Consider the following 26,773-nt stretch of genomic DNA (forward strand, 5'->3'; position numbering starts at 1 on the left):
TGATGGACGGATGCCCACTGAAGCACCCTCTGCCCACAAATAAGGTTTGGTGGGTCTTCAGATGGAGTGTCAGACGGGTCGGTGGGAATGTGTCAGTATTGAGGGTGCCCTCTTGCAATGACCAGACATGTCCACTAGTTCCTCCCTTTGGGAGCACAATGCCTCTCAATTTCAATGCAGCAGCCTCCTGCTGCTGTCACGAGTTTGAGTAGCATACCCCTTAGGTCTAGGCTTTTAGAGGAATAAAATCCACTGGGGATGCAAACAGTCTATTCTTTTGAAGGTTTTTTCCTACCACCACTAGATGTTCCACTTCCTGCTCATTTTCTCATCCTGACCATGTCATGACAGCTTTGCTACTACTGAGTCAATATGTGGCAAACTATTTATATCATGAAACAAGTGAAAATTGCCAACAATATACGAATAGTGCCAAAGTTATATAAAGTGTAAAAAAGTTCTCTGTTGTGTAGAAAGACCTTCAGTTGGAACTAGAGTGCAATCCAGACCTGATCCCTGTGCAAGTCATGCTCTCAATGTTACTTAATTTCAAAGTTATATGTGTTTAACTGTTTGACTGTTAACTGTTTTATGATGTTTGTCAATTAATCGATAGTAATGGCATTCCAGAATCAACTTAAAGTAGGTCAGCTACTCACATATCCCTTTACAGCTACATAGCTAGACTGCATCTCTGAAAGAATACAACAGTAATAAAAGAGCTGCTTTTGGGAATTACGTCAGTGAGAAAACTGCACACAACAGGTAGGAAGGAGTTCTAATCCCCAATTCACTAAGTTGTTCCAATAAAGGAGTAAATTAATTATTGCTGTCTCGAGGGGGAAGGAATGACCGGTTCTACCATATGTCATGCACACCAGTTTGTACAAACAAATGGCTAAGCTGAAAAACTTTTATACAGGTTTAGTACTATGGGGGGGGGGGGGGGGTGTCTAGCAGTCTCATGTTGCTAAATTAGAGGCAGTATATCAGTCATACTCTATGTAGAACTATCACATTCTAATCAAATGCTCACAGCACTGCTTCACATGTATGGGGAGCATTCCAAGCAACAGGCACTGCTGCCTGATGGAGAGGAGGTGGTCGACCATGGTCAGCTACAGCATCAGATGATTATTACATCATGAAACAGGCAAGAAGGGACCCACATCAAACAGCAGGTGCAATAGCAACTAAATTTAACAGGACTGCAATGCACACAGTCTCTCACTACACAGCAGTATGGCAACTGTATGAGGGTGGTCTCTTTGCCCAATGACCAGTATGCAGATTGGCAGCAAAGTTTGCATTGGTGTCAAGAGCACAGGGACTAGATCAGTGAGAACTGGGGTCATGTTCTCTCCTCCAATGAGAGCAAATTCAGTCTGAGTAATGATTCTGCACTTATCTTCACATAGCAATATAGGTGCACTGACCTTCAAATCTTTGAACACAGTATACTCACTGTTCAACTTTGCTGTGACACTGTACTCCTTCCACATGTGCATTCTTCGTGGAAGCATTTGGCCCTGACTTCGGTTTTATGGATGACAGTGCACAGTCACATTGAACAGCATAAGTGGAAGAGCTCTAGGAATGAGAGGATATTCGGTGAATAGACTGGCCTGCCTAGTCTCCCCAGCTTGAATCATAAGTCATGCTTAGCTGTAGCATTAGATTTATCTTCCTCTGTCATGAAATAAAGAGTGCACTTGTAACATTTTTTTGTTAGAATATAACATCCTAACATAAACTGGCCACTGACCACTGCCTTCTGCAAGACTGAAAGCTGCATGGTGAGTATGTGGTATTGGGAATGTACATAAGTGAAGCAGAGACAAATGGGGAATCATCGTAGTGATAATACAGGCTACAAATGAGGAAATCCCCTGACATAAATGACACTGATAAAGCAGTTTGTTATGAATGGCTCAGTATCTGGGAATGAGCATTGCAGAAATGGTGAACCTGGTAGGCTGTTCGTGTACTACTGTCATCTATGGAAAGTGGTTGAAGGGCGATGAAAACATAAGTAGGTAACAATGTGTTGTATGTACATGTATCATTACAGAAAATGGAGGGCAGAGGCTTGCCCACTCTGTAAAGCAGAGTAGGTGGCAATCTCTGGTAGATCTGATGAGCTAGTACAATGCTGGTGCAGACACTAGTGTCTGAGAGCACACTGTTCATTGCACATTGTTGACTATGGGGCTCCACAGAAAACAGTCCCTACATGTTCCCATGTTGATCTAATAGCATCTTCTGTTACCATTGCAGTGGTCACAGAATAATCAAGATTGGACCATGTATCAATGGAAATATATCACCTTGTTGGATGGATCACACTTGTTGTTGGGATACGCCTTCATCCAGGCAAGTGACTAGTTGCAACATGGGGGGGGGGGGGGGGGGGGGCAGGATTACACTAAAGGGCACATTTACCTGGGCTTCCATGGGACATGTCATGGTAATCAAAGACACAATGACACCTGTGACCATGTGAACTTAATTGTGGATCACCTGCATCCCTCCATATCCAGTGTCTTCCCCGAGAGCAATGGAATCTTCCAGCAGGATAACAGTCCATGTTGCAAGGCCAGAATCATTCTGCAGTAGTCTGAGGAGATTAGTAGTAAACTCGTTGATGTCTCGAGCACTGACCCAATGACACATATCTGGGATGCTATCAGGCACCACACCTACGAACTACTAGCCCATAGCTTATGTGAATTAAGTGACCTGCTCATAGACATTTGGTGTCATATAGCTCGACAGAAACCAATAAAGAGCTTGTCAAATCCATGCTATTCAGATCACTGCTGTATGGCATTCTAAACATGGACCATCAACATGCCAGAACGTAGTTGATGCAGGTCAGGTGAGTTTTAGCTATAACAGATGTGGGAGACAGTTTCTGCTCTCAGTTACTGGCCTTGGCATGCATCAGCTCAATCCTGGATGACTGAAATTTTCTGTAATGCCTCCCCCTATGTAGGACCTCTGCATCCCTTCTTTCCAACAAATCACTTTGGTTTAAATTATGCCTACTTCTTATTACACCTAAATTCACAACGTATCCTGTCATCCACACACCTAACTTGGCCATTCTGTGCATTGATGTGCATAACTGGGGTCCGAACTGTAAGCTTTTAGCCTGCTAACAGCTGCTAAAAGACATCCACAAATAATACATTTGGGTGGAACATGCTATTTCCTTACGGCACAAATGTGCTGATCAGCCCTGTCGCACAATGCTTCCAATGCCCTCTGATTTCACTACTTCATGTGCATCGGCACACAGGCTGCGAAGAGTATGCAGTTCTCATTTTTGTGCAGTGGGGTGCATTCAGCATGGTAACATGCTTCTGTCCATATGAACCATCTGGGTACAGCACTGCATACAGGCACAGATGCCTGCCTGGCTGTTCATTGTAGTGGAGGGTTGTGACGTCTGCTCCTGCACCACCACATGTCAACCATGCATCACCAGCTGGCCATGCTCCACCACAGCATCATTCTCTTCGCAGGCTGAAGACGCCGACTGTGAATTTTGAACTGTTATTACTCTAGGCCACATTGAAGATTCCTGACCCAGGACACAGAGTAAGAAAATCGAATAATATACACTCCTGGAAATTGAAATAAGAACACCGTGAATTCATTGTCCCAGGAATTTGAAACTTTATTGACACATTCCTGGGGTCAGATACATCACATGATCACACTGACAGAACCACAGGCACATAGACACAGGCAACAGAGCATGCACAATGTCGGCACTAGTACAGTGTATATCCACCTTTCGCAGCAATGCAGGCTGCTATTCTCCCATGGAGACGATCGTAGAGATGCTGGATGTAGTCCTGTGGAACGGCTTGCCATGCCATTTCCACCTGGTGCCTCAGTTGGACCAGTGTTCGTGCTGGACGTGCAGACCGCATGAGACGACGCTTCATCCAGTCCCAAACATGCTCAATGGGGGACAGATCCGGAGATCTTGCTGGCCAGGGTAGTTGACTTACACCTTCTAGAGCATGTTGGGTGGCATGGGATACATGCGGACGTGCATTGTCCTGTTGGAACAGCAAGTTCCCTTGCCGGTCTAGGAATGGTAGAATGATGAGTTCGATGACGGTTTGGATGTACCGTGCACTATTCAGTGTCCCCTCGACGATCACCAGAGGTGTACGGCCAGTGTAGGAGATCGCTCCCCACATCATGATGCCGGGTGTTGGCCCTGTGTGCCTCGGTCGTATGCAGTCCTGATTGTGGCGCTCACCTGCACGGCGCCAAACACGCATACGACCATCATTGGCACCAAGGCAGAAGCGACTCTTATCGCTGAAGACGACACGTCTCCATTCGTCCCTCCATTCACGGCTGTCGCGACACCACTGGAGGCGGGCTGCACGATGTTGGGGCATGAGCGGAAGACGGCCTAATGGTGTGCGGGACCGTAGCCCAGCTTCATGGAGATGGTTGCGAATGGTACTCGCCGATACCCCAGGAGCAACAGTGTCCCTAATTTGCTGGGAAGTGGCGGTGCGGTCCCCTACGGCACTGCGTAGGATCCTACAGTCTTGGCGTGCATCCGTGCGTTGCTGCGGTCCGGTCCCAGGTCGATGGGCACGTGCACCTTCCGCCGACCACTGGCGACAACATCGATGTACTGTGGAGACTTCACGCCCCACGTGTTGAGCAATTCGGCGGTACGTCCACCCGGCCTCCCGCATGCCCACTATACGACCTCTCTCAAAGTCCGTCAACTGCACATACGGTTTATGTCCACGCTGTCGCGGCATGCTACCAGTGTTAAAGACTGCGATGGAGCTCCGTATGGCACGGCAAACTGGCTGACACTGACGGCGGCGGTGCACAAATGCTGCGCAGCTAGCGCCATTCGACGGCCAACACCGCGGTTCCTGGCGTGTCCGCTGTGCCGTGTGTGTGTGATCATTGCTTGTACAGCCCTCTCGCAGTGTTCGGAGCAAGTATGGTGGGTCTGACACACCGGTGTCAATGTGTTCTTTTTTCCATTTCCAGGAGTGTATATTTCAAAATGTATCTTCATTTAGAGCTTAATAGAGTAATGAAATAAAGCCTGGCTTTACCCACTTTCACTGAAGCAACTTTTGCCTGACAATATCTGTTTATTATTATTGATTTGTCACCTTGTTTATGGATCAAATAGATCACTTTCAACAGCAAACTGCTGTGCTGATGTTAAACAACCAACAACCGAAGGAAAGTGTAAATCAGAGAGTTGCAGCTGCAGCAGTGTCTGGTGGGGAAAAAAGGATAAAAACCAATCCCCTGTAGTAACTGTGTCAAACCCATTTGCCCCTGTGACTTCACCATCTGTGGCACTGGCAGTTAATCTGGTAGCAGACATTTCCTTGAGTAATTTTACACAGTCTTTTTGAGGCAAGTCGAATGAAAATGTGCACATATTTCTTCAGGATATTAGAGATGTGGGTCATATGTGCATATGGTTGAGTGAGATTCAATTGAATACTAGCCAGCTTAAATTGTCTGGTGATACCAGGAGCTATTTTGCATCAGTACATTCACTTAGAAAGGCATTCTCTTTTGAAATGCTGTGCACAGGTTGATTGAACATTTCTTAGACAAAAAAGTGTTAGTTTATATGGGGATAAGTTATCCACTTTGAGGAAAAAAACCTGGCAAAGACTTTGAATCATTTGCAGACAGTACCTGGGCTGTCTCTTGCTGGAAATGTGTGTGTTAACAGAATGCCAAGAACATAATAATATCTTACTATGTGATGCAGAGGACCACACAATTTATGCTTTTGTAAAAGGGATTTATCTTAGAATAGGGGGCAAGATCATGTTTGTGTATGTTAGTCTTTCCAAGAAGCAGTTTGAATAACTTTATTAAGGGAGGAGGTAAACTGATTTGTAATAACTGCAAGCAGTGTGATTGATGTGCACCACACTTTTGTAATCAGCACCTGTTGCCAATGACTGGGACATCACGCACGGTGCCATGTTGTGTGCATTACAGAGAAATAGTACATATGCAACAGACATGCCCTAGGCTGCAGTACAAACAAAATAAGAATCTACCAAGTGTTAGAATTTGCTGCAGAGGAGATAACAGAGGTCAAAATTTGAGAAACATATCAGGAGCCAGATAGCCTCTGCCCTAAGCTCACATTAACTTAGATTAATCTATTGAAGAATCAAGGATTACAAAGGTGGAAAGTATGTTGTCAATCAGAGACTTAGATAACAAAAAAGTGAAGACACTGTTTGATGCCAGAGTGCATTCATGTCACTAAGGGGGAAGAGTAATAAATACATCAATTCATTACTCTTCTCCCTTAGTGACATCAATGCCTTGCAGCAGCCTTTCTGCCATCTGTGTGGGTCAGAGAGTGAAATAAAACACCTTATAGGCTCATGGGGGATTAATTTGAAGATTGGCGAAGAAGAATTTGTGATTACAGTAGATATATTGTCATTGGAAAATCCAGATTTTGACATGCTTCTAGGGAGTGAATTCCTGTGCTACATTCATGGGGAGCAGTTGATTCTGCATAGAAACTGTCTGGATAGGTAACCTAGAATTTCTATTTGGTATTGATAGTACTGTAAAGGCATTTGAGAAGGGCAGGAATGGATCAGTCCTATCATTCTCAGAAGATCAACGTACTTCACTGTTCAAGTCAACTGACTGTGAAACTATAAGTGGTGGAATGAGGAGGCTCTTCTAGGTGAAGGTCAAATTTAAATTCCTCCACACACTCAGCTATTCTGATGGATCATATCACCAGGAATAAGTCGCTCAATGAGTTGCGAGAGCATATGAAAAGTATATGAAGTACATGTCATCCAGTTGTACTAATGAATAAATATTTTTGTGTGTTAGTTTTTATAATTTTGGCAGGACAGATGCCACAACATCTAATGGAACACTTTTAGAAACTATAAAAGAGTTACCAACAAATCAAACTGTTAGGTGGGAAGACAGGGGGAAAAAAGAAGAAATTAAGAATGAAGAAGAGTGTATGTAAATAATGTACACATCACACCCCCTTGAAGCAGAAATTACAGGAGTAGTTGATGCATCTGCCTGAGAAGGATAGAAATGTGTTGTAGTTACTACTTGAGGAATTTAGTACTGTTTAAAATTTGATGCAATATGAGATTCCCACTGGTGATGCTAGGCCGATCAGTCAAAAGGCATACAGAATTCCAAATTATTTGCAACCTGTGGCAGGAGAGAGCATTAGAGAAGCTAAAGATATCTGTTGAATTGTGAAATGCATCTGCATTATTCCAACAGTTTACAGATTTATTGGCGAGGGGACTGAAATCCATGTACTTAGTGTATTTAGATGACATTAATGTGTTTTCCAATTCCCTGGAGGAACTTGCACAATGACTAAGAGACGTACTTTCATGTATAGAAAATACAAATCACAGCCTGAAATTGAGGTAATGAAAATCCGCAGAATCACCAGTTAATTATTTGGGTCATGTAATTTTAGTTGATGGTGTTCAATCTAATTCATGGTTAATCACTGCAGTAAAAGATTTCTCTTCTCCTCATAATGTAGAAGAATAATAGTCCTTTCTTCATTTAGCAAATTATTACTGACATTTTGTGCCATAATACACCACTACTGCCAAATCTCCAACCATACAGTTAAAGAAGGGAGTAATATTTACCTGGACCCTGAGGGTGAAACAGTGGTGCTAAAATTAAAAGAAATTCTTACATAATCACCTGTTTTGTCATACCCCGATTGTGGGAAACCATTCATTCTCTCATGTGATGCCAAAAATTTCATCATTCAGTGTGTTCTTAGCCAAGTACATAGGACATTTGAATGACCCATTGGGTATGTGTCTAGGCAATTAAATCAAGCCAAACTCCACAATAGTTCTAGTGTATGGAGTGAATTATTTTAAGCATTTTAAGTGACAAAGAGTTGTGAATACCCAGATGAATATTTTCTAACAAACATCCAAGCAGTATAAAGAAGGTGAAAACACTGCCTGTAAAAAAAAACACCAATATCATCTGGACTCAGCCTGCCGTTACAGTGTAAATGAGTTCTTTGATGCAAGAAGAACAATGTAAAGGAGTTCTTAGATACAAGTATACAAAATTCTTAAGTAAGAGATTCTTTTGCAGATTCCATATAAATAATGTGTAGATGACACTGCATGTATGCACAAGTGTATATATTTTTCTTAACTGTGTCTGATACTAACTGCTGTAGCTATGGGTGAATCTTATTTATGTGGGGTCAACCCTAAATCTCTTTTACAAATGCCTGAAAAATTGTGTATATCTATGTTCTTTTATGTAAATACCAAATACTTTTTAACACATCCAGTGTATCCTGACGTATTGAATATCACTACCAAAAGTGATCAAAGGATAAAAATAAACAAAAAAATAAATCATAATTTACATGTTTTTATAATTTACCTTGTATGGGCCTCTTGTTCAGAGTGGAGTTTCAGAATAGCCAAGCATAGGCTTACACTTGGTGCATGCTCGTAACTAAATTCTTCTCTCACTGTGGAGTTGTAATCTTCTTCTACAGACAATTTCCATGGAAAATCTGCCACTGATTCTGCCCTAAGTGAAGAGCTGAAAGTACCATCTTCAGAGCTTCCAGCTTCAGTTTTCTCAAAAGCATCCTGACACTGAGCGTAACAGGCATCACATACCCTTACAGATACTTTTCCATATCCTTCAACCTGGCAATGTAAATAAAATTCAGTGAAGACACACATATTCCACAGAACAGTATAAAAACACTTATTATGTTGCTTATTGCCAAATGTTTGGAAACATAAATAAAATTATATCACATTATGTGAGCCAAGTCAAATGTAAAATTTAGTTATGAAAACTACTACAAATAGTCACTGTTATTGATGATTTCTTCGATTATAATGCACAATGTGGAAAACTTTGCAATGCGATACTTTTGGCTTTTTACATGCAATGCTGTCTGCAAACTTGGTTCAGTATAAGTCTACAATTTCATGTCATGCTCATTTTTCGGTATCTGGGGTGAAGAAAAATTTAATGTCCAGTCAATGAAAAAGTCATTAGAGACAGAGCATAAGCTCAGGCATCCCTTCAATGTCAGTTCAGTGCTCTTAACCACTACAACATCTCACTTGGTTTATTCACCTGGAGAAGCACACATACAAATACACTCCTGGAAATGGAAAAAAGAACACATTGACATCGGTGTGTCAGACCCACCATACTTGCTCCGGACACTGCGAGACGGCTGTACAAGCAATGATCACTCGCACGGCACAGCGGACACACCAGGAACCATGGTGTTGGCCGTCGAATGGCGCTAGCTGCGCAGCATTTGTGCACCGCCGCTGTCAGTGTAAGCCAGTTTGCCGTGGCATACGGAGCTCCATCGCAGTCTTTAACACTGGTAGCATGCCGCGACAGCGTGGACGTGAACCGTATGTGCAGTTGACGGACTTTGAGCGAGGGCGTATAGTGGGCATGCGGAAGGCCGGGTGGACGTACCGCCGAATTGCTCAACACGTGGGGCGCGAGGTCTCCACAGTACATCGATGTTGTCGCCAGTGGTCGGCGGAAGGTGCACGTGCCCGTCGACCTGGGACCGGACCGCAGCGACGCACGGATGCACGCCAAGACCGTAGGATCCTACGCAGTGCCGTAGGGGACCGCACCGCCACTTCCCAGCAAATTAGGGACACTGTTGCTCCTGGGGTATCGGCGAGGACCATTCGCAACCGTCTCCATGAAGCTGGGCTACGGTCCTGCACACCGTTAGGCCATCTTCCGCTCACGCCCCAACATCGTGCAGCCCGCCTCCAGTGGTGCCGCAACAGGCGTGAATGGAGGGACGAATGGAGACGTGTTGTCTTCAGCGATGAGAGTCGCTTCTGCCTTGGTGCTAATGATGGTCGTATGCGTGTTTGGCGCCGTGCAGGTGAGCACCACAATCAGGACTGCATACGACCGAGGCACACAGGGCCAACACCCGGCATCATGGTGTGGGGAGCGATCTCCTACACTGGCCGTACACCTCTGGTGATCGTCGAGGGGACACTGAATAGTGCACGGTACATCCAAACCGTCATCGAACCCATCATTCTACCATTCCTAGACCGGCAAGGGAACTTGCTGTTCCAACAGGACAATACACGTCCGCATGTATCCCGTGCCACCCAACATGCTCTAGAAGGTGTAAGTCAAGTACCCTGACCAGCAAGATCTCCGGATCTGTCCCCCATTGAGCATGTTTGGGACTGGATGAAGCGTCGTCTCACGTGGTCTGCACGTCCAGCACGAACGCTGGTCCAACTGAGACGCCAGGTGGAAATGGCATGGCAAGCCATTCCACAGGACTACATCCAGCATCTCTACGATCGTCTCCATGGGAGAATAGCAGCCTGCATTGCTGCGAAAGGTGGATATACACTGTACTAGTGCCGACATTGAGCATGCTCTGTTGCCTGTGTCTATGTGCCTGTGGTTCTGTCAGTGTGATCATGTGATGTATCTGACCCCAGTAATGTGTCAATAAAGTTTCCCCTTCCTGGGACAACGAATTCACTGTGTTCTTCTTTCAATTTCCAGGAGTGTATATAAGTTCTTTTAATTCAACTAAACATGCAAAATTTCAGAGATGAAAGCGCAGAAAAAATTTATATTCTCATATTTCACTTGCCAGATAGTGTAGGGGTGACTGCGAATCCAAATAGAATATTTTATACAAGACATCTACCTCAGCAGGAAGATATATGAAATAGACAACCCAAATGGGAAGATAATTTTGAAAATATGTTGTAACCAATAAAATCATCAATTAAAAGGAAGCCACTGTAGTTACATTGAACTCTCCTGACAATTCAGTAATTGTGTGTGTGTGTGTGAGAGAGAGAGAGAGAGAGAGAGAGAGAGAGAGAGAGAGAGAGAGAGAGAGAGAGAGAGAGTTATTAAAATTACCAGCTGCACACAACCCTGGCTTGTTTGCCCGGACGTTTTAAGTGATATCAGTACCAACCATAATATCTTACATTCTATGATGACACCAAACTTGCTTACCCTCATTTTTCTGGAAGAACAAGTTGCACACACAACACGTCCACAGCGTCTGCAGTGATGACGACGATTGAACATTGAGAATGTTACTGAATGACAAGACATGCACTGGATTACCTGTTGGGACAAAAAAAAAAAAAAAAAAATGTACAGCTGTTACTTCTAGAGGGTCAAACATGAGGAATACAGGGCTACTACAAATCATTTATTCATTTTCAAGATTTTATATTTTCCAAAGCATTATATATACAAATAAGATTGATGCATTATGCACATCAGTTAGCATTACAAATGAAGTGTCTTACTTTTTGTGAGTTGGAATATGTGAGATGTTTACCTGTTACAACAGTGCATCATGCATTCAGAAGGCAATATGGAAAAGAACAGCCATTCAGAAGGCAACATGCGAAAGAATAAGCGTGTAAACAGAGCATTGTGCATTGAAATCGACAATTTAGGGGCACAGGTTACCTTAGTAAAAAGAAAAGTACTGGTCAATCAAGTGTGCCAAATGCAACTGTGGAGACAGTGAGGGAAAAAGTCATAAACTTGGAATACCACAGCAAACTGTGTCGAAGATTTTGTGACAGCAGTTTCATTTCAAACTGGACCACCTGCAGCTCGTGCAACAATTAAGACTTGAAGATTATGGCTGGTGCCTTCAATTGTGCATCACAATGCAGAAAGCACCTGAGGAAGAACATTTTGCCTTGAAACTGATATTCAGCAATGAAGCAAACTTCCATTTATCTGCAAAGGTTGATCAGTAGTGTAGGGCACTGAAAATACTCATGAAATTGTGGCACACAAATGAGATTCACTGAAGGTTAATATTTTCTTCCCCATATCACAGATGAAACTGAATGGGCCGTTTTTCTTCTGTGAGAAGACTGTGATGGGTACCTCTTATCTCTATATGTTGCAGCTGTGGTTATTTCCACAACTGACTGCTGATTTGGAGAATTGAATCTTCTAACAAGATGGAGCGCACCTTCATTGAAACACCAATGTTCATTGATAACTAGACGACTAATTTCTACATTGCTGGATTGGATGGACTGTTGGAGATAATGTAGATCTATTGCCTTGGACCCCAGATCTCCTGACATAACATCTTGTGACTTTTTCCTTTGGGTTTATACTAAGGACCATGTTACATACCCCCACTCCTAAGAACACTGGAACAGCAGAGATGATGCGTCAGTACTGCTGTAATGACCACTGAGAGGTCATTGCTACTAAGGTATGGAATGAACTTCATTATTGCTTGAACATGTGTTATGTGACTCATAGAATATTTTTAGAGTGCAAAGTGCAAACTTATTGAGGTTATGATTCTATTCATGTAACTGTCATATTTGTATGTGTAATACTTTGGAAAATATAGAGCTTAGAAAATGGATGAATCATTTATAGTAGCCTTGTACAAAGGTGTAGAATTCATAATACCTTAAAGGGGCTCCAACAGCATGTCACAGGTGGTGTACTTAAACATATGTAGACTAAGTAATCAGAGAAATTGGTACAGAGAAAACATATAAATAGAGATATTGGTTAGAATTGACACTAAAACCAAACAAAAATAAAAGTAAGACCTATCCAACAGCCTTCAGCCAATTAATACCCATATACAACCAGCCCAACCACCTGTGCACTTCAAACAATTAAAAAATTATGTAAATAACTGTTAGCAAGTATTTGCCTCAAGAATAAATGTCAGTACTGCTGATATACACACATAAAAGTATATACATTATCGCAGATTAGAGAAACAATACATTGGGGAATGTTAAAAGGAGATGTGACGGTAAAGATTAAATGTGTGGGAGTGGGGTGCCAGAGAGAGTTCTCTGCTAGAGTTGACCTCTTTGAGGATGTTTATATTCAAGCTGGTATGAATGACCATGAGGCAGTCATAGCAACACTGGTTACTTTAGTATCCCCACCAGTCGATATTGAGATGATTGCAGATGAAGAGGCACATGTATTGCAGTGAAAAAGTGCAGAATGCTACCACAGAGGGTATGCATGAGGTGATGCATGGACACAGCCACTGACTGAGGAGCTTACCAGCTGTGGCAGCAGACCTGGCCCAGCAGCTCTTATGTGGACATCAACTACCTTGGACCTGGCCTTCGCTCACACCATGCTCTTTTTGTGTGTGTTTAATTACTCTGTCACTCACTTTGGTCATGTCATGTATACTATGTGCTCTTCTCTACACAGTGTTTGCACTCTCTGTTCTCCATAGACTGACTCATACATCAACTTTCATTCCCTTTTCTCGAGATCACTGTCAGCTAGTGTGGTAATATTTTGTGCCAGAAGTGACAGTATCATGGCACTGTCACACCTATGTACATACAAAAGCAGTAACATAGGATGTACTTGCCTGTGTTATGCTTTTCTTTTTTGTATCGCTAAACTGTGGCCACTGTGGACCTGGCATTTTTGCAATGCTGGCACCATCAAATGCTGCAGGAGGTGCAGATGCAGGAAATTTTCAAACTAAATGCTGAATGGCTCAACGCCAGTGATGAGCCAGGTGTCTGCAGAGAAGCATTGTTCTCCCCTGCTCCTGATGCTATTTGCCAGTTTCGATGAGTCTACAGAAAGGTGGGCAAATTATCTAAACTGGTTTCTGCTGAACTGGCAGGTAAGGTGCATCATCGATCCTTTTGATAAGGCTGCCTTGTTATTGTCCAACAGTGTGGAATAACATACACGTACAGCAAAGAGCAAACTGTTCAACAATCGGCAGATGGCATAATTATACATGCATGGCAAATTGCCCATGGGCCCCATTGGGTGAGCCAGGTGCTCTTGCCTTCCACAGAGTTGCCATATGTTGATGCCATTGATGATTCAAGTGCAGTAACATCATGGTGCTTTCTACTTTTGCTCCCATTGGGCTCAATGGGATCGAGTTCTTCACAGCATCACAATCCCCGTTCACAGAATTTTTTGGATTCTTGACGTCACTCACCTTCCACACCCATTTCCATTCAAAAGGCAAGTCAGAGGTCCTGTCCTGACTATCATTTGGTGCATATTCCAAGGGCTTACCTGCCTGTAGATGCCATGCATCAGGTATGCTGCAAGGTAAGCCATTTGCCAAAGGTCTGTGACAGTCAGTGAGCCTCTGGATGGTTGTTGGGGTCCCTCGTGTTTTCCCTCAACTCAGAGGCTGTCTCTGGTGACTCACAATCATCATCCTAGCATATTCTGCTTACACTGAAAATGGGTGGGTGATCAATTGAGTTTCTGGTAGATATGGGAGAAGGGTTGGGCCTAATTAACTTAGATCTGTGCACGCTCTTTGGTTGCAATGGCTGCTATGTCAAGTTTTGTCTTACAGTAAGCAGTTGTTCCATTGAGGGGGCAATTTCCCATTTATGCATATTATAAAAATGTGGAACATTATCACACATCAAATTGTACAATGTACACCTGCAGTTGCAATTGGATGTCACTTCTTGGAATTTTTTAATGCTCAATACCTCATTTGGGTTCTACCAGTTTCATCACTTGTCTTTTTTCTAATTTTGCCTGCATTAATGAATGATATTTGGAGCAGTTCATCCAGGACAATTCCTGTTGTATATACTACCTTGATGAAATTTGGGCAATGGGCTCCTCGCAAGAGGAGCATTTATGATACCTGCTGTCTGGTGAACAGCGTACACTGCAAGCTAGATACATAGTTTTATCACCAAACATGCATTTTTCAGGACATGTATTTAGCAAAAATGGCCTTGTCCCTATGGGTGAGCACATCAAAACCATCAACAACCTGCCAACATGCAAAAATCTAAAGGAGCTCCAGTGATTTGAGGGCAATATTTCTAATCGTACGAAGTTCATTCTCAAGGCTGTGCACATCCACGATTCTCTTAATTGGTTTGCCACAAGGTTACCAAATTTAAGTGGTCTACTGACTGTCAACAGACTTTTCAGTCACTCAAGTAGTGTTCGTGCTCTGTTGCCTGTTTGTGCCAGGTAAAACATTAATCCTCGCCACCAACACATACCAGTATGTCAGTGTTGCAGTTCTGTCACATAGGAACCCAAATGGCACTGAACAGTCCTTGACATAGACATCAAAGATGCTTTCTGTGACACAACATAACTACACACAGGTGGGAAAGGAGACACTAGCTATCATATTCAGCATTATAACCTCAATCTCTCTCTCTCTCTCTCTCTCTCTCTCTCTCTCTCTCTCTCTCTCTCTCTCTCTCTCTCTCTCTCTCCCTCTCCCTCTCTTGTATGGAGCAAAGCCCGTACTATGGAGCAAAGCCCGTACTCATTACTGAATTCAAGCCCTTGGCTTCCTTATTTGTTTCTTGCTCTAAGCTACCAATCAGACTGCCCACATGTTGCAGAGGTGGACTGCTTTTTCAGTAATTATTGCTATGAGATTCATTATCACTCCATCCCCCAACATGCTAAGGGAGATGAGCTATCGCAGTTGCCAGCAGGACATGGACCAGAATTTGCTTGACAAGAGACCCTACCCTTTGCATTGGATGATACCTTGCAGCAAACATTGCTACATTTTTCTTTGATAGTGCATGAGGTCATGGCTGCCATGGCTGCTGACCAGCTTTTTCAGAAAATCATTTCAGCAATCCACACGGGATGGCCCATGCACACTTGTTTGGGAACAGATTTGGTGTGGGGCGTGAGGTCTCCACAGTACATCGATGTTGTCGCCAGTGGTCGGCGGAAGGTGCACGTGCCCGTCGACCTGGGACCGGACCGCAGCGACGCACGGATGCACGCCAAGACCGTAGGATCCTACGCAGTGCCGTATGGGACCGCACCACCACTTCCCAGCAAATTAGGGACATTGTTGCTCCTGGGGTATCGGCGTGGACCATTCGCAACCGTTTCCATGAAGCTGGGCTACAGTCCCGCACACCGTTAGGCCGTCTTCCGCTCATGCCCCAACATCGTGCAGCCCGCCTCCAGTGGTGTCGCGACAGGCATGAATGGAGGGACAAATGGAGACGTGTCGTCTTCAGCGATGAGAGTCGCTTCTGCCTTGGTGCCAATGATGGTCGTATGCGTGTTTGGCACCGTGCAGGTGAGCGCCACAATCAGGACTGCATACGACCGAGGCACACAGGGCCAACACACGGCATCATGATGTGGGGAGCGATCTCCTACACTGGCCGTACACCTCTGGTGATCGTCGAGGGGACACTGAATAGTGCACGGTACATCCAAACCGTCATCGAACAAATCATTCTACCATTCCTAGACCGGCAAGGGAACTTGCTGTTCCAACAGGACAATGCACATCCGCATGTATCCCATGCCACCCAACATGCTCTAGAAGGTGTAAGTCAACTACCCTGGCCAGCAAGATCTCCTGATCTGTCCCCCATTGAGCATGTTTGGGACTGGATGAAGCGTCGTCTCATGCGGTCTGCACGTCCAGCACGAACACTGGTCCAACTGAGGCACCAGGTGGAAATGGCATGGCAAGCCGTTCCACAGGACTACATCCAGCATCTCTACGATCGTCTCCATGGGAGAATAGCAGCCTGCATTGCTGCGAAAGGTGGATATACACTGTACTAGTGCCGACATTGTGCATGCTCTGTTGCCTGTGTCTATGTGCCTGTGGTTCTGTCGGTGTGATCATGTGATGTATCTGACCCCAGGAATATGTCAATAAAGTTTCCCCTTCCTGGGACAATGAATTCACGGTGTCCTTATTTCAATTTCCAGGAGTGTAGATAATGAGGCACTCATGACGCATCTCAAAGAGGACCTTAAAACTGATTCCTGATAGGGGCATGTATAAGAATTGTGGCTCAAATTTAAAGGAATAGTAGACCAAGTGCTGGCTAGATATATACCTACAGCCCAATTAAAATTACCTGACAGCTGATGTCTGTTACTTGCCACTGCCAAGCAAAAAATCAGTTGTTGGTTACTGGTCAGTTAAAGGTGATACACAAACATTGTGCGTCACTTCACAATGCTGTTAATGTGCAATGGGGAGCGATACCAGAACTGGCCACCACAAGGTATGACAGAAATGTGAGATGCTCTGTTGACAGCTGATTTTAAGCGACCAATGACTGAACTGTGGCAGAAGGTGGATTTGGTAGCCATGAATTTAAATTAATATTTTAACCAAACCAGAACCTTGTGATATGCAATGTATCAAAGAAAATGACAGTCACCAATCTCAGCCAGAACCAAAATCACAATTGCTTTGTTCTTGGTGATTAAAGCTACCAGCAAACTCAAGACAGAAAAATTTTAGTTTCAGTGATAAAAGCAAATGTAGTTTCCCACTGTTATTGGTTAGCTGAAACTAGTCTCACAGTGGCCACACAAGCTGCTATGTTACCACCTGATGAGCAGCCCTGGCTGGCACTTGGTTGCAGATTACAGGTGACACAAGCAGATTCCAAATGAAAACAGAATGATAGGAAGAAAAACACAAGCAAATAAAAAAAGTCAATATGATGTTGAAAATATAGTGGCAAAGTATTAAAAATTTAAAATATACAATTAAACCAATTAACTGAATTAAAATAATAATTAAATTCTTAAGATTACACTTAGAAATCACGAATTTTTATTGCATTCAATGAGATCTGAACATATGACCCTCAACAAGTCAGGTTTAAATGCTAACCACTGTAGTATGTCAGCACAGTGTGTGAGTGTTATGATTTTTATGACTTTGATGACCCAGTTGCAATGATGAATTGCAGCCTCCTAAATTAGGGCTTCATGCAATGTTATGTGAAGTTTTCTAAAGTAAGCTGATCTCTGTGATAATAATAAATGTAGATATGGTCCTAAATTGCATCTTGTGTGGAAGGATACAGTACTGTTTGGTTAATGCTGTGTTTGAAAAGTGTACGTTTTGTTAACATTGTGTGTGTGTGTGTGTGTGTGTGTGTGTGTGTGTGTGTGTGTGTGTGTGTGTGTGTGTTGTTTTTGGTGTGGTTATCATGTGTGATGAAATATGAAATAAAAGGCCCAGAACCAGGATTCAGGATCTAAATCCATCAAGAAAAGCAGTTGCACAATGAAGCAGAAGTGAAGACCAATTGTTGTGGCAGCTTAGCAATGGCGAATGGTTCAGGAGTGAGGGTGAGTGCCCTGATTGGATGAAACAGGCTCCAACATGAGAAATGACAACCATCAAGAGATTTTAATTGGTCTATAGTGGAACAGTTCACAATGGTAGAGATCCTACATCAGGGCTTAACAACTGGCCGGTTTTGAGTGTGAGTACTCGCGTCTGCTCAGGCACGTGCTCGCGAGCATGTGCAAGGTGGAGGAGTGGGGAGGGAGCGGAAATGCACGCGCACGTCTGAATAGGGCCACAGTGTGCCTATTGAATTCGCGCCGTCTGTGTATCGTTTTAAGTCCTACGATCAGCTCTAACAGTCACTTCGCTGGTTAAGAATCATGTCAAGTCACCGTTGTGTAAACCCAACCATGCTTTCGCAGTTCAACCCCCATTGGGAGGAATTGTATCTGTTTACAGAAAAAGATGGTGTTGCAAAATGTTTAGTATGTCACAAAATGCTGAATTCTTTTAGGAAATTTAATTTGCAGTGACATTACATGTCGTACCACGCGAAAGACTACGGAAGTGGAAAATGTGATGGACCAGATCATGCACAGGAAGTTATTAAACTTAAAAGGAAGCTATCCAAAGAAGATCTGTACAACGACGAAAAATCAACTGAGGCAGCCCTCAGAGTGAGTTACAAAATTACTTTACTTTTAGCAAAATCCCTGCACCCCTTCACTGATGGCGATTTAATAAAAGAATGTTTGGTAGTTGCAGCGGAACATTTGTGTCAATCTCAAGTTGAACAGTTTCGGATTGTGCCCCATTATCTAACATGACCATTATGCGTCGCATACAGGACGTGGCAGACGACGTCCAGAGCCAGCTTGCAAATATCTGTAAAGATTTTATAGTGTATTCTCTAGCTTTGGATGAAAGTGTTGATATCACTGGAACAACACAGCTTGCCATATTTATTAGAAGTGTTAATAGAGATCTTCAGGTGAGGGAGGAGCTCCTCGATGTAGTAGCTATGAAGAACACTACAACCGGAGGTGATATTTTAAGTAGCGTTGAAGAAAGTGTTGAAAATATAGGACTGTCATGGAATTCTTTAGTTTCAGTGTCTACAGACGGTGCTCCAGCGATGACAGAGAAAAAATAAAGTTTTGTTGCGCTGTTGAAGGAGGAAATGCAAAAACTGACCATGCTGAATGAAATAAGGGGCGTTCATTGTGTGATCCACCAGGAAAACTTATGTGCAAAGAGTATCACTCTAAAAAATGTGATGAGTGTTGTTGTTCGTACAACAAATTATATAAGGAAGCATGGGATACAACACAGGCAATTTAAAAGCTTTCTTGAGGATGTAGAAAGCCAGTATGGTAGCCTACCTTATTACAGCGAGGTCCGCTGGCTTAGTCATGGCGAATTATTAAATCGATTTTTTTGCCTATTAGATGAGATAAATATGTTCATGGAAATAAATAACATGTGTGTTCCTGAATTGAAAGAGCCTCATGGAAATGTGATCTCGCGTTCTTAGCAGATTTAACTAGCCATCTGAATGCTTTGAACATTTCACTACAAGGGAAAGATCTGCTAATTACTCATTTCATAGATCGAATATGAGCTTTTAAAATGAAATTGACACTTTGGGTGAGTCAGCTGGAAACAGGAAATCTAGCTCATTTTCCTAAATTATCGTCCATGCAAGATGTTCACAAAGACTGTGAACGTTATTCACATAGTTTAGTTGCCCTTAAGGAAGAATTTGATCAATGCTTTCAAGATCTGACAGCACTAGACAGTGATTTTGATCTGTTCTCCTCTCCATATTCAGCGAATATTGAAGAGATTCATCCTGAGCTGCAACTAGAAATTATTGACCTGCAGTGTGACAGAGAATACAGAGACAAATTTCAGAACAAGAAAAACATATTGGAATTCTACAGACACCTCGCTCAGGATAGATTTCCTCGTTTGCACAAACTGCCCGCTGCGCCTACAATGCACAAGAACAATTACACCGAACATAGACACAATTGTAAAGGGCAAAAAGTACAAGATAACCGAGAATCCCACACTTCAGTGACACCTTATATTGTGTAACAGTTCACAAATTAATACGAATGTAGAGGCATACACTAAGCTAATAAAATTATGTGGCACGTGTACATTCTCCTTTATTTGTTTCATTTGTCGCAGTAATAATTCATGAGTGATATCCCTGCAGGTGACCGCGGATTTACATTGACTGGCAACAGCTGTTGTGTGCCCCACATGACTCTCTCCACTCTCTGCTCTGGTCCGGTAGAGGGGGTAGCGTGCTTGCGCTGCTCCGTGCTCGTGCCTTGCTGCTCATGGATTGCTCCGCGAGCACGTATGTTGTGAAGCCCTACCCTACATGGTAAAGAGTCATAGTAAAAAATTTCCTAAGGAAACACCAACTTCTGCATAATGTGTACAAAACAAAGCATAGGATTATAGAGAGATGCTGAATGAAACACTTATGCCTCTCAGGAGTGCACTGTGTGAAGTTTTCAAAGACTACCATAGCAGAATCTTATCAAAAGATCTCTCGCAAAACAAAAAGAAACAAATATCTGGAATTTAATCAACCCCATGTACTTTCTGGTAAGTACGTTCGTAACGTTGACTTGCAAAATTATGAACATCATGGCACATTTAGTTTTTTTTATTCATAATAATATGGACTGATTTGCGAAACTATTTTATTGCAAGATATGTTCTGTTGATAGTGTTCTACAGCTTTGATAAAATTTAAGAAAGGACATAATTTAACATAATAAGCTGCTGTTTAAGTTACTCTTTAATGTGCGACCAGTTCTGATTGAAGAGCATTATACGGTACCTGTTGTACAAAGGTTATATGTGCAGAAAAAATTCAGGCCAAAAGGGTACCTGTATTTCGAAATTGTGAGAACTGGCAACATTTTTGGAAGTATGTTGTACTGTTGGAACCATTACTGACAACAACAATTGAAAGAAGTTTGATCTGTTGTTACTGTTCTAAGCTGATTTTCAGCAGTCACTTGCAAACTCTCCCTCACACAGCACAGAATGAATGTAAAATAAAATTTCTGGAACCTGTAAAATTCTCCTGTAAGAAGCAACATGGGTTTCAAAAGCAATGACCATGTGAAACTCAGATTGCTCTGTTCATACAGAAGTGTTTGTGCATGGAGGGGGGGGGGGGGGGGTGGTGTCATGTGCAGGCGTGCTTGGAGCTTACGGGCACTCAACACTGAGGTCATCAGCACTCTTCATACACTAGATCCAAAAAAGCAATAGATGCAGTCGTCCAGGTAGATGTCATGTTCCTTGACTTCCAGAAGGTATTCAATACTGTTCTGCACTGCAACATAATGGACAAAATTGTAACAAAATGCAGAAAAACCTGCAGAGCACTGCTTGGTGCAGGCAATTGACCCTCAACATAAACAAACATGTGCTGGGAGTACATAGACTGAAAGATTCTTTATTGTATGATTTCATAATTGCAGTACTATCACTGGAAGCAGTTACTTCCATAAAATAGCTACAAGTACATGTATAGAGCAATTTCAACTGGGACAAGTACATACTATTAATCATGAGTAAGGCAGAAGTCAGACTGAGATTCACTGGAAGAATCCTAAGGAAACGTGGTCCATCAACAGAACAAGTAGTTTACAAAACACTCGTTTGACCAATACTTGAATATTGTTCATAAGACTGGGATCCACGTCAGACATGTTTGATATAGGAAACAGAGAAGATCCAAAGAAGAGTAGTGCATTTCATTACAGGTTCTTTTATAAAGCATGATAGGATAATGGAGATGCTCAGTCAACTCCAGTGGAAGTCTTGGCAAGAGAGGTATTCTGCATCACAGTGAGGTCTACTGTAAAAATTCCAAGGGTGTACATTCTTTAACACATATATAACAAGACCACAACAGCATATTTGGGATGTGTAAAGATTTACACCAAGATCTTCTCCATAGCTGAATGGTTAATATCGCTGCCTGTGGTGTGGAAGGTCCCAGGATTGATTCCCGCCACTTACTCAGACTTTTTTCTGAGGTATGGAAGTTTGGAACGGGGCTCACTCAGCCTTCTGGGGCCAAATGAGGAGCTGCTTGAATAAAGAAGCAGTGGTACTATCAGAAGTAACTTACTAACAGTAACAACTGGAAGGATTAGCGACATGGTGATCAGATGGCCCATTTTCAAAGACTGCTCTTAATTCTGTCTTGTAGGCAGCAGTTGGTCAGTCAGAACAGGCCTAAGGCCTAATCCATGAGTGGTGTTTATGTTTACTTATGTTACACCAGATAGTTAGCTTGAAACAGAATCTTATTTTATTCACAACAGAGCTGCAACTGCTAGTCATAAATATATACCATTTTTCCTGAAACACTGATAATTAAAAAATTACTATGAAATGAATATTTGGTTTCAAGAAATAATACCTCATCATCTGGAACCCATTCACTTTTCTTTGGCACTCTGTCAGGCACCACAAACTCTTCACTTTGGCTGGAGATGGAAGCCAATGAAACCAGTAATCTGTCCTCTACAGGAACACCTAGTGTGTTAAGTCTAGCAGCATTTCCAACTCTTGTGTCAAGTGCTTTTGAGGCATACCTGTGACAATACAAATTAAAATACTGTTAAAACATGAATTCAACAAGGCTGCAGTCTTTTTGATAAAGATGTTAGACATTTATATTAAAAAATTAAAGATCACATAAATTTTGTAAAACACATTATTCATAACTTTCATCTTTTATATAAAATCTGTTGCAATTATAATTTTGACTGTGATTTTGTGACACATGATTAGTGTGAAGAAATATCAATAAATATTTGACAGTGACAGACAGTTGTTGCTCCGGTCACCATAAAAAGCATAGGAAATAGTGGTTTTTACTGAACTACAACATTAAACATTGCAATGTGATGCATTCCAAATATCTGGAATAAATATCCTGACAAAATTTAGTTGCTCTCTGGTTTACATTCCATATTATGATGTAAGTTCTCATATAACTGGTTGGGATAACTGATTCTTATGTTGAAAGTCAAGGTATATTAAGTTCCAATATTGCTACAGCTTCTAAAGTATTATAAATATAATCCATAGTTCCAGTTGATAACGATTTTATTTTTATCAGGTGTCATAATCAATCTAACGTTTTCACTGCAGTACAAATGTCAGTGGTACATAATGTTGAGGACTGACAGATTTTGCTATTCTCACCTATGAAGATTGCTTCCCTCACTCCTTTATATCTTAATGTTGAAGAATTGGAAATTTTATGCTAAATATTTTAGTCAGTTTCAAACTAATACCTAAACAAAATTTATAATAAATAATCTGTTTGAATTCAGTGTCAAAATGGTGAGAATAAAACATGCCGATCAAGTAAGTGTATGCAGTAATGACAAAAAACTGTATAACATATCCATAAATAATGACTCTGTCATAAATATAACAGATAATTTATAGGAAAAATGTATCACAGGAAAATTCAATTGAGAAAACAAATTAAGAGACAGAACTGCAGGCCAGTAAATCATGAGACAGAACTGCTATCCAGTACCTATATGAGAGGTGAAATATGTAGCACTGTTGACAGACACATATGAAAGTAAATCTGACACAGTACCGAGCTTTCAGAACTAACAGTTCCTATATCAGGCAGGCTAGGTCAGGGAGTGTGGATAGGGAGGGGGGGGGGGGGGGATGAAGGTGGAGGAAAAGGGATACTTTGAACTCTTTGTTTATCCTTCTCCTCATTACAGGTGGGTCTCTCTCACACTGTGGTCTGCATGGGCTGCCTTTTCTTTTTAACCTTACCCAAACTGTCCCTCTCTTCTACTGCTGAAGGTAATTTATAAGGATAACATGGATGTCCATCCTATGCTCATATATAAGAAAGATCACTGGAATAGGTTTATCAAGCAGACACAGCATGAAATAATTTTTTTGTTCCAATTTTTTTTTATGTAAGGGTTAAGTTGGATACAAAATTGGAGATGGGAATACATATCTGGCAGCAAAATATTTTGTCATGGAGAAACATTCCTTATTAAACTACTACCCAATGAAATTACTAACAGTACTTAGAAATCTTGAACTCTGTTATCAAAATAAGAAATATTATTCACATGAAAAAATTTTTAAAACAGAGCAGTCTGTAGTATAATTAAATAGTTAAATAACAAAAAAGGGGCAAAAATGTGTTCCCTCTCCAACAAGATCAGAAACACAAATAGATAAATCAACAGCCACCAGAATCAATAAATTCTTTATATGAGTAGCTGAAAAAAAAAAAGAGAACCAAACATACAGGAGATTCATTAGCTATACTTTAGTAGACACTGCATACATAAGTAAGAGAATTTATAACTAGGAACAGCGCCACTAAAGATATTACAACATTCACTGCATCATTATAATTCATGCCAACATAAAAGTAAAATTCTAAGTATGAGATCTGGAGCTTAATTCACAGGCTCCTCTTGAGCTATCTATGCAAGAATTTAATTATTCTAGGCATACTGCTGACCATATGGAAATGTTGCTACTTGTATCAGCTCTTAACTGGAAGGTGAATAAATGATTTGCTAATAGGTCATTTTTATTATTGTTGTTGCTGCTATTGTTATTACTATTAAAGGACGGTGAAAACACAAGGTAATAATTTAAATACATTCAGTGGATACCTTCGCAACAACTTATCAATTGATGGCTCTGATGCAGGTAATGAAGGTGGAATGGAAGAGAGACCAGGTTTTGCAGCAACCATAGCTCTTTCCAAAGCTCCCAACTGCGTATTCATCAACAACTGCTCTACAATTAAATGAGGGTGTCCAACAAGGCCCCAGAGTGCTGAACACTCTGCTGCAGAAAGTGCTCCCAGCATGTCAGTACTCAAGAGCATCAATTTATACTCATATTCCGTATCCTTAGGTAGGTCACATTCCATCAAGAATTCCAGTACAAACTTCAAACCAACAATGGTTTTCAAATGAGGCAGTACATCTTCACATATGGAAATTGCATGAGATGTCTCTAAAGACTGAAGTAGCTGAAACAATGAAAAGCAGTTTAATCCCTTAATACAAGTTGCATTACAATATTTCCTTATAAGTTAAGATCAATACTTTCATTATTAATTCAAATACTGCAAAGTACAATTAACTGTGGATTCCTCTACATATTCAGATGCTTAAATTTAAAAGAGTTTCCTTATTCACTTTGCAAAATGTCCATTTTCTTTCTTAGGTGTAGCTATTCTTAGGTGTAGCTATTTTGAAAAGGTGAGCACACTGAGTGAATGTAATGTAGGTCATGATTATGTTTTTAATGATGACAACAGAAAGGGGGAATATTTTTTATTATGCCACCAAAATAAAACTTTATTCTGCTGCAACTAGTTTTGAATTATTGTAATCATCTGGCACACTTGAATGTAATATACTTTAAGAGAATACAATTTTCTGAAGGAAATGTCACATACTGGTTGGTTGCAATTATACTTTCAATATTTAACATTGTATAACACGGAAACTAATTACCGTATGAATACCAAACTTGGTAGCATTAATGTCAATGACATGGGGAAGAGAGATAATGTAGAAGCAATTCAGTTGAAACACTTTTAATGTTCTGCTACAGTACATCATACCATTACATACCGGTACCATTATTGTTACAAAAGGGGCTCAATATGGCACCCATCAGTATTGAGAAGAGTCTGAAATTACAGGATTGCATTCTGCATAGTAGAATGAAGCATGTTCATATGTATGCTGGCTATATCTCTTGATATGCTGTGCCCCACAACAACAAGTCACAAGGAGTGAAATCAGGTGATCATACAGGAATAGATTGTCTGATAATTTGGTTGTTTCTAAGTGTGTTTTGGAGAAGCAAGTGAACTTTATGAATGATGTGTGGTGGGGCCCCATCTTGCATGAAAACTATTGATTTTAATATGTGTCTCTTCTGCACGGCAAGTATGATACGCCAGCGAAGCATATAGCAGTAACACTGGCCAGTCACAGTGCACATCTTTGGTCCTTGAGAGCAAATCTCTTTAAAAAAGAATTGGCCAATGATGAATGGAACATAGCCGTGAAGCCACACCATATGGTGACACATTCACCAGACAGAGGAACGTGATGCACAGTGACTGGAGGTGAAGATCCCCACACTCGGCAGTTCTGTGTGTTTACCTCACGCATCAGAGAAAAATGAGCTTTGTCTGTCCATCAACTTCAATTCTCGCAAGAAAGTGGAGAGTGAAGTCAACATGTTCTTGTGGTGCCCTGTGGCACAATCTGCAGTACAATATGGATCTTGCATAGATACCAATTGAGAATAGTTTGAAGCACCTTCCATACAGTGGACCACGGGGTGTTCAACTGCCATGACACAGCACGCACACTGCCTGACGATTGTGAATTGCATGCAGCATTATCTGCCATGGCAACAGCAATTTCATGAACCACCTGTGGTGCAACTGGTCATTGGCCTCTTTCCAGAGCAATGACGAGTTCTCCAGTTGATTTGAACTTCTTCATCATGCTCCGCACTGCAGGTGGAGAAAGATGA

At 41.7% G+C, this 26,773-nt stretch overlaps 1 protein-coding gene across 3 annotated transcripts in view; it reads right to left on the minus strand.

The window, feature by feature from the left end:
- Positions 1 to 26,773, minus strand: part of LOC126298189 (zinc finger FYVE domain-containing protein 26) — a 381,844-nt gene that overhangs the window by 81,015 nt on the left and 274,056 nt on the right. For all 3 annotated transcript variants that reach the window (XM_049989496.1, XM_049989498.1, XM_049989497.1), the window contains 4 exons: positions 24,880 to 25,244; positions 22,620 to 22,794; positions 11,092 to 11,205; positions 8,467 to 8,741 (listed from right to left, as the gene is read on the minus strand). In XM_049989496.1, coding sequence (XP_049845453.1) covers positions 8,467 to 8,741; positions 11,092 to 11,205; positions 22,620 to 22,794; positions 24,880 to 25,244 — 929 coding nt within the window. The remainder of the gene's footprint in view (positions 1 to 8,466; positions 8,742 to 11,091; positions 11,206 to 22,619; positions 22,795 to 24,879; positions 25,245 to 26,773) is intronic.

The sequence above is a fragment of the Schistocerca gregaria genome, chromosome X, assembly GCF_023897955.1.
Source record: "Schistocerca gregaria isolate iqSchGreg1 chromosome X, iqSchGreg1.2, whole genome shotgun sequence".
Classification (NCBI taxonomy): Eukaryota; Metazoa; Arthropoda; class Insecta; order Orthoptera; family Acrididae; genus Schistocerca; species Schistocerca gregaria.